The sequence below is a fragment of the Zophobas morio genome, unplaced genomic scaffold (genome assembly GCF_036711695.1).
Source record: "Zophobas morio isolate AGI-343-1 ecotype UQ-CSIRO unplaced genomic scaffold, CSIRO_AGI_Zmor_V1 ptg000044l, whole genome shotgun sequence".
Taxonomy (NCBI): domain Eukaryota; kingdom Metazoa; phylum Arthropoda; class Insecta; order Coleoptera; family Tenebrionidae; genus Zophobas; species Zophobas morio.
Genome location: NW_026972149.1, coordinates 10,020,737 through 10,033,452, shown reverse-complemented (window position 1 = coordinate 10,033,452; position 12,716 = coordinate 10,020,737). Strand labels below are relative to the sequence as shown.

The window sequence follows — 12,716 nt, the reverse complement described above, 5'->3', positions numbered from 1 at the left end:
TAGCTTAAATGTCTTTTTAAATAATGTCTCATAAAACTGCGAAAACTTACAAACTTAAATCTTTCCCTAAAAGTCTAGACTAATGGGCCAATTTCAAGTTGGATTTGCGATATCGCAAGTCCCTGTTGCCATGGAAGTTGCGATGTTAGTAGTTGCGATAGCGAATCGCAATCGCACATCGCAACTGTCATCGCATAATGCATCTTACGGGCCAGATTTTTTCTTCTGTGCTTTAGTTTTAGTACTATAACAAAATTATTTTCGTGTTCATTTAATGCGAAAAAACCCTCAACGGGAAGGTATTAATTTCGACGTTTTTTTGTCCATGACAGTATTATGCTTATTACGTATAGGAAAGCCGCGAACCCACGGCTGACACAATTACGTAATTAATACCAGCTCACTTTGATCTCACTTTTTTGTTATTTACCAAAATTATTTTCATGTGTGTTTGTAATAATAATAATAATAATAATAATAGTGTTGAGAATAGAATGATGTCCTTTGGACCATTTTTGATTTTTCGACAATTGGGATGCGGACGAGACGATTTTTCTTTAGAAGCATAATTCGTCCAATTTGGTTTTCTGGGTGCAACCTTTCGCATTCCAGTACTTGCACAAATACGATTGAACTCTTCTGTCACGCGCCAGGTCGAAAACGGAGCAAGGGAGCGGAGCATCGCTACGGGACGGCCGACGGGGGGGCAGCGTTCGGGGCAGCCGTATTTCTGCCAGCGTACTCCCCACCGACATCCTAATAGGCTACGGATTTTTAACAAGGACCATCATTCAAAAGATAAGCTTGTCCTCTCATACCTGGTGCGAATAAATCACTACTTTACTCCTCAAGTTCGCGTACACCATCTTCTCGCATAAAGCCTCTGTTGCACTACACGGAAACATAAATTATAATCGAGAGCGGCGACGCTTTCACCGGAATTTAAAACACCGTGCAGGTAGTTTTATTATGTATTTTAGTTTCAATTTCTAGGTGACGAGAATTGAACCTCCTTGAGCGAGGCGACGGTTGCTGCAAACTCAAGCTGGTTGTCATGCGAAAGATTGTTCTCTCTGGTCCCGCGAGGGTTGACTTTCAACCTCTTTCCGAGGTTTGTCTGGCTGCCTTCACTTGAATACTAATGTTCCAATTTTTCAAAATGTCATCTTGGAAAAATAAACAATTGGATCATTAATGCAAACTTCAACTTCCGTTGTTTGTACTTAAACTAGCAAGATAGGATCCAAAGGCTTTCGTGTTTTTCCCCATCGGAACTTCTTCACGAACACGGACGAAATTGAATTGCGTTGAATAATAAAAGTCAATCGTAATACATTTTAGATTTCAAACCTTTAATGACTACGATTTCTCCGCAAAATACTTTCGTCGGATTGAGAGTTGGCGTTATTGCACTTTTTCTTAATCGCGACGCTTATTTTTATTTTTGCTGAGTCGATTCCGCCATTCCGGGGTTAAATATTTAATAAAACGGAGAAGGAATTTTGTGACGAATAGAGACTCAACAATTGTAATCGGGGAGAAAAAAAAGGCGTTACTGTGAAGCGGGGAGGACACTCTCTCACTTATGAGCGTGCCGAGTTCCGAGTAATTATTGAAAGTCAGTAAATGTGCTGAAGCTCCGGAATATTCCTCCTGGCATCACAAATATGTGTTTAATGAAGATTGTGCATAATTAGAAACTCTACACAAATACTCTTCATAAATAGTGAACGCGTGTGTGGGACTAGTTCAGGATTCCGGTGGCGCAGTGACTAAGCTCATGTACAAGTCCCATAAACCGACCCTACTTAATATCCGAACTGACAACCTTTATTATTTATTATATTATACATCACCTAAATTATTCTCGTACATCAATGTCAGCTTAAACAATCGCTATCTTAGGAAAGACTTAGGGCATTAAGGTGCATGAAGTAAAGATGTCGTCGATTTAAGATCGTTTTTATTACTATTTACACTGTAACAAATTTTGCTGAAAAACTATAAATATGTTTACGTCATACATATAAATAAGTAAGCTCGCAGACAGAAATCTCGGGGTTTCGATCATCGCGCTTCCATCGACGGCAAATCGTCGCCCGGTTGCATCGTCATAAGCGCTAGATCTTCATCGAACATCTGAAAACGTTACGAAAAAATTAATAATTTTTAAAGAGGGTTTTTTTCGAGAAAGATTGAAGCAAAGTGAACAGTATAAAGTAGAAAATGAATAGTTTGAAAAAGGGTCGACAACGAAGTGTCGTATAAATTTTGTGAGGATATAAATTCTGGATTGAATTGAGAGTGGGCGTGAGACATGAGAAGTAGCAACGGGCAACTTAGTGGCAATCCCGTTCGGGAGAAGTACCATTTGTTGGACTGAAGGATTACAAAACGCAGCGCGTGCGGTTGAAGGCGACGATTTAATAGGTATATCAACGGTGTGTAGGTACGTACGTAATCGATGTTGCTCCTGGTCGGGTAAGTGCACGAGTAGCAGTCCATCGAAGACACCCCGTTATCGAAAGCTGAGCATTCGCACTCGACGCACCTAGTGGGTCTCGCCGAGGCGGCGACTCGCTTCGCAAACACGGTCGCGAATTTCTTGACGTTGCCTTTCTTGTCCGACTCCAAGTTTTTGCCACAGAAAATGGTCCCTGAAACACGCCAGAACTATTAATTATATTTTCATTTATTTAACGCCATTCATTATACACAAAATTCGACCGCCCGATCACCCTCATGCTTTTTTATATACAAATGCGCGTCCATTAATCTGATAATTTGTGTCAAGATTCTAGGAAATTCACTTATTCACGTTTAACTTAGTTGCATGAATTTCCGTAAGTTGTAAACTCTTTCTTAATTAAAATCTTTGACGGATTATGGCGTAACTAAATTTTGCGTGTTTGCTGTTTTTAATTAACGATTTAGTTAGAATGGTAATTTTCGACTGCACGTTTCAGTACAAGATGAGTAGTTTGCGAGGGTTCGGATGATACGGTGAGTATGCGGCAGGTCTTTTGTTCATATAGACGTGGGTATGTCGAATCTAGTTTTCGTATACTGGTAAGTTGGTTTTAAATACTTTTATGTGTGATTTCTACCGAGTTGCCGGTTTGGTTAAGATTTCTGCGAAGTGTCTATAGAACAAAAATTACGGATTACATTTGCACCTAGAGCTAGAATTTCTCGATGGCTTTCTTGTTCGGCTGGAGGTTTTTGCCGGCGAAAACGGTCTCTGTAACGTACCAGAACTAGTTAGCCGGCAGACGATGGTCGATACATCAATCTATCACTCAGTAAGATGTATAGATGGTGGTCAGGTGAGGACATACATTTGGATTCCGATTCAGATTGCGATCGGATAGATCGAAACCTTAACCGTAGGGCACGACGGCTGAGTGCTTGCCACGAATCGAGAATAGATACGTCGTCGACACCCCGCCAAACAAAGGACCTCTTCCGGCTTCGTAAATGCTTTATATCCAGAGAATTATCGATATAAAGCGATTAATTTAATAGAACCGTGGCGTAATGAACGGTAATTTACATATGACGCCAGAGACAAGCTAGTATTCATAAAGCGTGATGTGGGTGCACGATCAGACGGTCGGAATTTGTGAACTAGTAAATATTAGGATCAGTCGAGAGCAAACATTTAAAGTGCGAGGAGCTTTCAAAATAAAGGAGGAAAGCGTCGGTTTTCTTCAGATATCCATTAAACGTTGCGTGCGTCTATCGAAGCCCCCGAATCGAGAACCCGTTGTGAGTCCTGCGAATATGGGACTATGGGAGACGGGTGACGGCGGTAGCCAGCGAACATCAGGTTTATCTTGGATCCTGACCGGCGGCGCGCCGAGAGAATGGCCCATTTCGGACTACATGTGCCATGGCATCGGATATATTCAGCCGAGAGAGACAGACTTACCATTAGTTTCTAACGCCAGAGGCGCGCAATAGCCCAGAGTAGATTTCGGAAGGCTGACTTGCTTCCGTAAAGCCGCGTCGCCTATAAGACCGCGAATATCCTTTTTCGTATATGCAGTCGTCGCGCCGATCCCTGAAACAAAAATTTACCCTCAGCATCGATCTCATCGTTCAAACATTAAAACAAAACCAAACGACCGTTATGTGAAAACAAGAAAAGGGTCATTCCAAATTGACGTCATTGCCAGCAACACGTCGACCGACAACCAAACCATCCGAATTTTATTTCGTTAGCCGATAGTCTCGGTAGGCACAGCCGGCCACTTTCATGTTTCGTGTTTTATGCAATGGTCATTAAATCCTTTTCCTGATGTGCTTTGTAACGGAATATTAACGGAATTCCGACAATCTCGTGTGAGTAAGTTCATTATTATTACAGTGACAACAGCTGAGCCTGTTCCATCATTTCCACGAAACCCTGCCCTATTCACTGCAAACGCTACTTTATTTCGTACTAAATGACAACGTTGTACATAAATTTAAACAATCACGTCGAACTAACGATAAAAACCTTGCAATATTCCGGATCACTGGAAACACCTTTCACGATGCTCAGCTTTTCGACATTTCTTTGCGTCTATCTTTATCAATTATCAAGAGCGCGATTGAAACTGACAGTTGGATTGGAACAGTTCCAAATTCGACAAGTTTCAGCATTTTTTCCATTCAAGGTAGACTTTGTTTCCTAGTGATGTTTTACTCGTATTATTTCAAGATGTTACGAGCGCATTGTTGCAGAATCTTTATTCTGCCCTACCGCTTCTGACGTTGCCATTTTTTTTTCGCATACATTTTTTGACCTATAAATTGCCGTTTCTTAAACATTTTTAGAAGCAATATAAATACTCACTTTGCATGCTGAAAATATCTCGGAACAAATTATGGATTTGTTATACGAAGTAATATGAAAAAACTCGCTTCGCTCCATGATTCTCTTTTAAAAGTAATAACGTATTATTTCTCTCAATGAAAGAATGTCGGAGACGAAATATAAATTTCCTCGTTCATAAGAGTGACGAATGAGAAAGCAATCTTCAGCTGCTAAGACTGTCTTAACGATTTGTTTTTATTTCATCAAATTAACGCTTCTTGTGTAAGATTTGAGAAAACGGACGCAGACTACATTCGGCCAGCGGATTTACGTAGACGAAAAAGACTTCTCAAGACAACTGACTTAATGTTGCTATAGTTCAATTAAAATGTAACATATGAGAAAGATAATTAACAAAAATGTTTTTTATTTTAATCAAGTTGGAAAACGTAGATCATAACTACATAAAAAACAATCAATTTCACCTAAAAAGTAGCTGAAACTGCAGAAAATATAGTAAAAATATTTGAAACGTGTAAAATTCTGTCGTTTAATGCCACTTGGGATTTTTTAAATAAGTAATTGCTCTGGGGGTTTTCGATGCTCGCCTGCAATCTTGGTCCGAGACCACCAACACGCCATGTTTATCGATTGAGCCATCGAAATTTATCTCACTGATTTTTTTAGGCAACAATTTTGACTCTTTTCCGGAAATTAAGAAAACAATCGAATCGACTTAAGATTGTTTTTCGTGGTAGACGTATCATTCCGGCAGAAACAAAATTTTTTCATAATTTTGTGATAATCAGTTTTTCCTAAGTTGTGTAAAACAATTCTTTAACAAAAATGCAACCATGATAATGGAATTTTCGATCTGCACTTTCAAATTTGGTTCGAAACTTGTAACTCGATATGTTTTTCGATTCAGCTCATCGAAATCTATCTCCCAGATTTTTTTGTGGATTTTTACATAAAAACTCAATTTTTCAGATTACTAAAATTTTTTCGTAGTTTCTGGGCACCCAGTTGAAGTATATGTTAAACAACGCTAGGTGAAGAACATGTTTTGAGTTTATGATATTTCTAGAAGCAAAATTTTCGTATACATATATATATAACGCGTTAAATATGTCAAACTTTGCGCTTGTCAGGTACAGAAGACACAAAATTTTACTCTAGATTTTGACTCAGGGGAATATTTGACGATCGCGTTCATCCCAGATAAACCTCCCGGTGGTATACTGTTTGGCGTCTGCATTGATTCGATTGTAAAAATTGCTTTTCGGTGTCTTGAAATTCATATGGTTGAACCATCTCGGTCGAGTGCCCCAACCTGCGGGTTTCGACATTATGCTCTACGAATGAATATATTAACTATTGTGGTTAAAGTCAACATTTGTAATAACGGGCGAATGACGCTTGGATGCACCGGTGTGCGGCATACATTACGTATAGCCGTCCGAAATTATAGTGTACGTCGGAGAGACGCCTAGTTATCGAGTTTATGCGGTTCTATCAGATAGCAGACGCTTACCTATTCCGTTCACCAGCTACAACAAGCAAAGTTTGCTCGAAATTCAGATACTAATTAATTAGTCAAGTTACTTTATCAATTATTATCTACAAAAATTCTAATCCGCACTTGTATAATCCCATCGTCAGCTACGAGTGCAAGCCGCAATTCTTCCACGCTCGTTTCCGAGATTTACCGACTGAGTCCGCATGCATAATGCAACTGGATTGTTAAAAATGCGCAAATGTGGTTCCAGTTACTGGTATGAAGATAAAATTAATTTTTTGCAGAGGAACCTCGAAAGACTGGGTATTTAACGGCGCGTAATACATTCAAACGCGCACAACATGCACTACACCAAATTATTTCATATGCAAATTTATTAATAACGTCGCGGATTCTATTATTTTCCATTTACACACAGACTACACAACAATAGATTAACGGCTTCAGAGCAAGCCTGCGTCGAGTCGCTTAGTCTTAGGGCACGCATATATGTGTGATACTATGAGATACACAATGAATTTCCAAGATACACGAATTGTTCGCCGCTGGGCCATTGCAAAGACACCGTGGGGTCACATTTTGTAATGCGAATAGCGCAGCACGTGCACGAAAAGTGTGTATTACTGGAGATTGCTATTTGTTTACTCTATCTGGAAAATCAGAGCCACATACGGCGAGATTAAATCTCTGCGAGCACAACCGGCATTTTATAACTCCAGGGGACACATCATGTCTAGCAAAAATCACACTTTTAATGCACCGCATTGCTACCAAAGCCAATTTGTAACTGCACTTCGGCTAACCTAAATTTTCAACCTTAAATCCATTAAACTGAAATTTTATTTCTTCTCATTTTCACCACATCCCTCTAGAGTATTGTGGTTTTCCCGTCTGGTTCAGACGGTGCCAGCGGTGTAGCGCAGGGCGCTACTTTAAAACAGTTACTGTTTATTCTATTCTTTAACGATGTTGATGGCTCTACTAATTACGTGTTTCAAGTACGCGAACGGTCTGAAGGAGACTATCAAATTCTAACAACATTATACAAACATATTTTTCAAGTACAGTTGAAATAAAGTTTGACCAAAATGCGTGAATACATCTTTCTGACTTGGTTTTTAAAAAAGACTTCAGTGAAAAAATACGAACAGAATTTTTATTTCTAGCGACGTCGCTTGATAAATATGCATAACTACCGGATTTATTTACATTAACATGTGTACATATTGTTTTGTGTGTTTTTAAAAGTACACACCTATTATGTCACGAAAGTTCTACAACAGTCAGTTGGAATGAATAAATTATTATAATTAAACAGTTTCGATGAAAGTTTTCTTTTTAATTTTTTGTCCGGTAATTGTGTCCGTCATGTAGAGCTAACACGCTTGGACTGACTGTTCAACTTAGAAGTTAAAAAACGACGGACCCGAGGTTTTTATAAACTTCACCATCGCGCTTTTTTCCTATGAATAATAGAAAACCTCGTAACATAAACAGTACGGTATGATTTTTATAAGACCTAAAGCAAGGCGGTGTTTTAAGTTGCTACATCGAGAGCTCCACGCCAAAGGCCCTAAGCATTTTTACATCCAAATTAGTACGGCGGTTAACTTTTTTGAATGAATTATGGCAGGGTAAAGTTTAAATAACTTAACTTGCATATTGTAGTAACTTCAAACAAGTACTTCGGTCACATAGTTGGAAAAAATTGAACAAGATTTTTAATTTCAAAATGTTAGATAAATTCTCGTAAGAAATTAATTAAGAGTGAAAGTTCAGAAAGTCAACGTCGCGGCAATATTTGGCACGAGTTATTATTATTATGATCGTTATTGAAAACTAAACCGGTCAAAACAATGTTCAGCATGATTATTAAATCAATTACTGCTCAGTAAAACGTGTTTTGATTTAGACAGGCTGAAAAAATACATAAATAAATTGTTGTGGTAGCGACGATTACGACTGGACACAAATTAGAACCTCCTGGACCCTCGAGAATCATTGTTATGTCTTCGTCTGTCTGTCTGTCTGTCTGTTTGCCGTCCCAGATTTTTTTTAATGCATTTTGTAAATCTGTTTTAAATCTTGAACTTTTGATTTTTACAAAGAATGATGATATTTTTGTGTTATTAATTTTTTATATAAATGAACAACAGAATTTAACAAACGACGCCAGGATACATTTAGAAATATCAGCTTATCTAACAAATGTTATTTTTTCTGTTGTAGTGCGTATGTCATGTGTGTGATGTATCAGTTTGGTTAGGGTTTTCAAGAAGTGGGCGAAACATGTAAACGTTGTATACAGATGTTTCTGACGACAAATTAAGTAAAATGCACAGTAAAACTAATGTTATGTCATCAGTAGAAGTAGTTTGTTTTGTAGCTCACTCTATTTGTAAGCTTGCTTGTAAAATACGTAACGTAAAGTTTTACAAAAGACTCGCAGATTACAACTTCATTTATAGAACAATGAAACGATTTTACACTTGTTGAGTTTTAGCGAAGAAAAACATGCATGTGTTAATCTCATATTGTGATAGCTGAATCAAGATAGGAGGATCTAGTGAAGCATGTTAAAGCTCTGTAATGGTAATTTAATACCCTTATTCAGTACCTTTATTGAAACAAGTAATGACGACGATTACGGTCCTTTTCAACAAACTATTGAAACGGTAGCGTACATTTACATTGGAACATGAACTATTGGCCTCAAAATGAATAATAAAATACACGGAGAATATATTATGGAGCAGTTCAGGTTGTCACGTTTCGCAAGGTGTGACGTTCGACTTATGTCAGTGCAACATTTTCAGTCGACACAGGTCAAATAGTTGCACCGACAGTAATAACAATAAAATGGCTTCTGCGAGTAAAACGTTTTCGCTGTACAATTTCTATAAATCCAAAATGATTATCGCATTTGCTTCCCGCTGGTGTTTGAATAAATCAGCGCTCGGCTAGTAAATATTTACAGTAGGATGCAAGTGGCACCCTAGATCGTTGTACGCGGCATCATATATTTAGGGAAGTTCGAATTACGATTTGTCGGCTATTTAAATTCAAAGCTTCGGCGATCCAAATTAACTTTCCCCGAACACGGAGTCGTTTAAGATAGCGAACAAAAATACTTACCGAAAGGAATTTTGTTATCCCGCATCTTCGGTAGTGAAAATTCTTCGTTCATTAATATGTGCAGAGTGACGTCGCTCTCTAACAGCAACTGGTGTACGATGGCATAGTCGAGCTGAAAAGCAATTACAAAATAACTCAGTGTTATACCCCTCTGTCTTGTCTCGAGCCAGCGATTTGGATTAAGGCCAGTGTGGTCGGGGCAGATTTAGTGGACTCTTCCACCGAACCACTTCCATTGCATCGACTTGACCTCATGGTTCTGCACGCGACACGTACGCGACCTATTCACAATTTTAAAAATTGGTCGGATGCACTCGCTGCGATATGCAGCAGCCTCTGTCCGATCTCCAAATTGGCTCTTATTATCGATTCGCTTTCTTGTTGTTCTTACCTTCATATTATAGTCTTTGCATTCCGAGCATGGGATCAGGACGAAGTTCTTTGATACGCCGGGCCTAAACAACAATTCCATCGCGAACGTTATGGCTCCGAAAATATCCGAATTTCCGTCACCTAAAACCAAACGACATATCATTTAGAGCCGCTCTCCGAACATAATACAGACTCTACATTTTCCCGAGTTAAATTTAAATCTATTCGGCGTTATAAAATTTTACTTACCGGCCGGGATTGAGTCGAAATAGGGCACTATTTGTTGCCAGTCCGCGAAGACTCGGTTATGGACCACCAGACTTCGAGGTTCGTCATAGACGCCGTTGCCGCCGAACAACACAACCGAGTATCGGTTGTTCTTCAAACGTTGTTCGGTTAGCTCCTTGTGTAGCGCTTCAATAACCGAGTCCATATTTTTTCTCGCTCTTAAATCCTTATTGCAAGCTTTGGCTTCGACGATGAAGACAACATCGGCACTTTGCGGCAGATCGGGAGGATTCAGCTGGATAAACTCACCTTCGTCTAAAAGGGTTCCATTCGGGGCAGAGCATTTCACGCAGACGTCAGGTATCCGAAGAGGCGTGTTGGAATAAGAACATACGCTAATATAAGCCAGCGCCGCCGAACACGCTTCTTTCTCGGTGGTGTAATTAAGACACATCTTCAAGAAGGGATCTTTGGGGACTTTCGCGAAGCACGTAGTCAACGACGACAGTTTACTAAGGAAGAACTCTTTGCACAAGCTTTCTATGCGACGGTTCGGTCTAGTCCCGACATGGTTATTCAAGTTGCTCGTGCAGTTATTAAGAGCCCAGCTGTCAGTAAACAAACGTAAATCGGTCGGTTTAGCTTTTACTTTTTGCGAAGTCAAGAAATCATCGGACGGTTCGTTGTTTATAGTACCCCAGAGACCCGCCGTCTTCCCAAAGTACCATCCTGAGAAAGTATTGTAAGTCAATTTTGTCGAGTGGTAATCTCGCTTGAACTTACCCGCCACCTCGAATACGCAAAGATCGAATTTCATGTTACATTCAAGAGTAAAACCAGTTTGGCTCACTGCCGTGAAGATGTCGTTCTCGAGGTACAGAAATGTGTCGTCAATTTGTGCCGGCAAGCTTATTCCATTATCGCCAACTTTGACAGTCTAAAATCAGAGGGGTCAGTCGGGTTAACTCGGGTAACCGTTTCGTTCACCTACATTTGCGAAAACGTTAACATGGACAACGGTGTTATTGATCAGAAGTAACAGTTCGTGTGTTTTAGCGTTGTTATCGTACGAAACAACGACCGAGAAATTGCGATCGACATAATCTGTCGCTAAAAGATACGAGCAGCTTCCGCGGAAATCGTAATATCTCCTATCGAAAGTCACATAATATCTTGATCCGACCAACAACGCTTGCGCTACAAATGAAAGGTTTTGTATTGGACACGTTTACCCAATTTGATGATGACTGACCTTTAAAGGGCGGTAGCCAACCTGAAAGTTCGGTGTAAGGCTTGTAATCGTAATAAAAGTCCCAGAAAGAGATGCGAGCGCTCGTCAGATATTTCTGGATGGTATAAACAGTCTGAAATTCGGGGATTTCCTGGCGAGAAAAGTTCATTAAAACGAAAACGTGCGGTATAAATCGAATCTTACTTGAAATTTAGGAGTTTCGTTGAAAGCATGCCACGACATGGGCAATTTTTGTTCGAGCAACATGATTCCGTCGGATGGTTCGAAAATAAATTTCGTTTTCGCCACGCGGTACCTGAATTTTACATGAACATTGTAAGCACTTGCTTTATAAAGTAAAATTGTCCTTTTACTTGCCTGTTTTCGGCTTCTAGTGCCGTCTGCGACATATCCATCAGTTTCTGTCGTAAGAGGGCCATGAAGCGTTGCAATCTAACTTCCATGTCGAAATAATCGGACAGCCATTTCGCATTAGCATACAGCTCATCATATTTCATTTCTAAGTATTGGAACGAAGGCAAATTTCGCAGTTCGTTTATTTCGGCGACGATTTCTAGAACCACCTCTTGCAACTCCTTGCCAAAAGGCACCGTATTCAAATACTTTTCTTTCAAAAAGTTCCAAGCTATCTTCGTGTACTTGACGATACTGGCTATTGTGTTATTTCCGGTGATGTCTTTATAGAATTTATCCATATCGTGGGTGAAGTTCGTGAATTTTGCGAAATAAGGAGATTCTATTATTTCGCTCTTCCGGATGTACAAGAAATCCAAAAAATCGCGACCAGTGTTCCACACAATCGATTCCAAATAGTGGACGAGTTTTATAAAGGTCGGCTCGACTGCTGCTAGTGTTTTATACCAGTTGCTGACGATCAAAGCGTATGTTTGAGCCCATAATCGTTCCATGTATTGAATAAAAGCAACGTGTAAATCTTTAATGAAAGCGTCGTATTGTTCCACAATATTTTTAAAAGCGTCAGATAGGTGCTCTATCGGGTCACCGTCCACTAAACCGTGAATGAAATCCACCGTATTTTTGTAGTACGTTTTAATCTGAAGTCAAAATAACGATCAATCAAATTGACAGTGTTCATCAACAGACAACGGCGTTAACGCCATAACAGCTAAAATAAATTAAAATAAAATATTCGTTAATATTTAAAGGGATTACGTTAGAGTCGGCTTCCTCAGGTAATACTTTAATGCGGTTATTAAGTTGAAACGTCTCGACAGTATTTTGTGATGCTTATGAAAACTGCAACAGAGCAGCTTTCATCGTACGAAACATCAAATTAAGGTTAGTAGCGCCGGCTAAGAAAAGAACTCGATATTCCTCAGGATTTGCTTTCAAACTATGTCTTTACCATCTTTTTGCTCGAACACATTTAAATCATCCACTCGTCAGAT

General features: G+C 39.4%; 1 protein-coding gene across 1 annotated transcript in view; it reads right to left on the bottom strand.

Moving 5' to 3' along the window:
• Nucleotides 1–1,946: 1,946 nt before the first annotated feature.
• Nucleotides 1,947–12,716, bottom strand: part of LOC135141730 (uncharacterized) — a 43,648-nt gene continuing 32,878 nt past the window's right edge. Inside the window, exons 42-52 of the mRNA XM_064073093.1 lie at nucleotides 11,665–12,362; nucleotides 11,491–11,602; nucleotides 11,308–11,437; nucleotides 11,047–11,252; nucleotides 10,839–10,992; nucleotides 10,077–10,784; nucleotides 9,847–9,968; nucleotides 9,456–9,567; nucleotides 3,932–4,063; nucleotides 2,458–2,657; nucleotides 1,947–2,139 (exon numbers count right to left, since the gene is read on the bottom strand). Of these exons, the coding sequence (XP_063929163.1) occupies nucleotides 2,068–2,139; nucleotides 2,458–2,657; nucleotides 3,932–4,063; nucleotides 9,456–9,567; nucleotides 9,847–9,968; nucleotides 10,077–10,784; nucleotides 10,839–10,992; nucleotides 11,047–11,252; nucleotides 11,308–11,437; nucleotides 11,491–11,602; nucleotides 11,665–12,362 (2,646 nt within the window). The 3' untranslated portion in view covers nucleotides 1,947–2,067. The remainder of the gene's footprint in view (nucleotides 2,140–2,457; nucleotides 2,658–3,931; nucleotides 4,064–9,455; nucleotides 9,568–9,846; nucleotides 9,969–10,076; nucleotides 10,785–10,838; nucleotides 10,993–11,046; nucleotides 11,253–11,307; nucleotides 11,438–11,490; nucleotides 11,603–11,664; nucleotides 12,363–12,716) is intronic.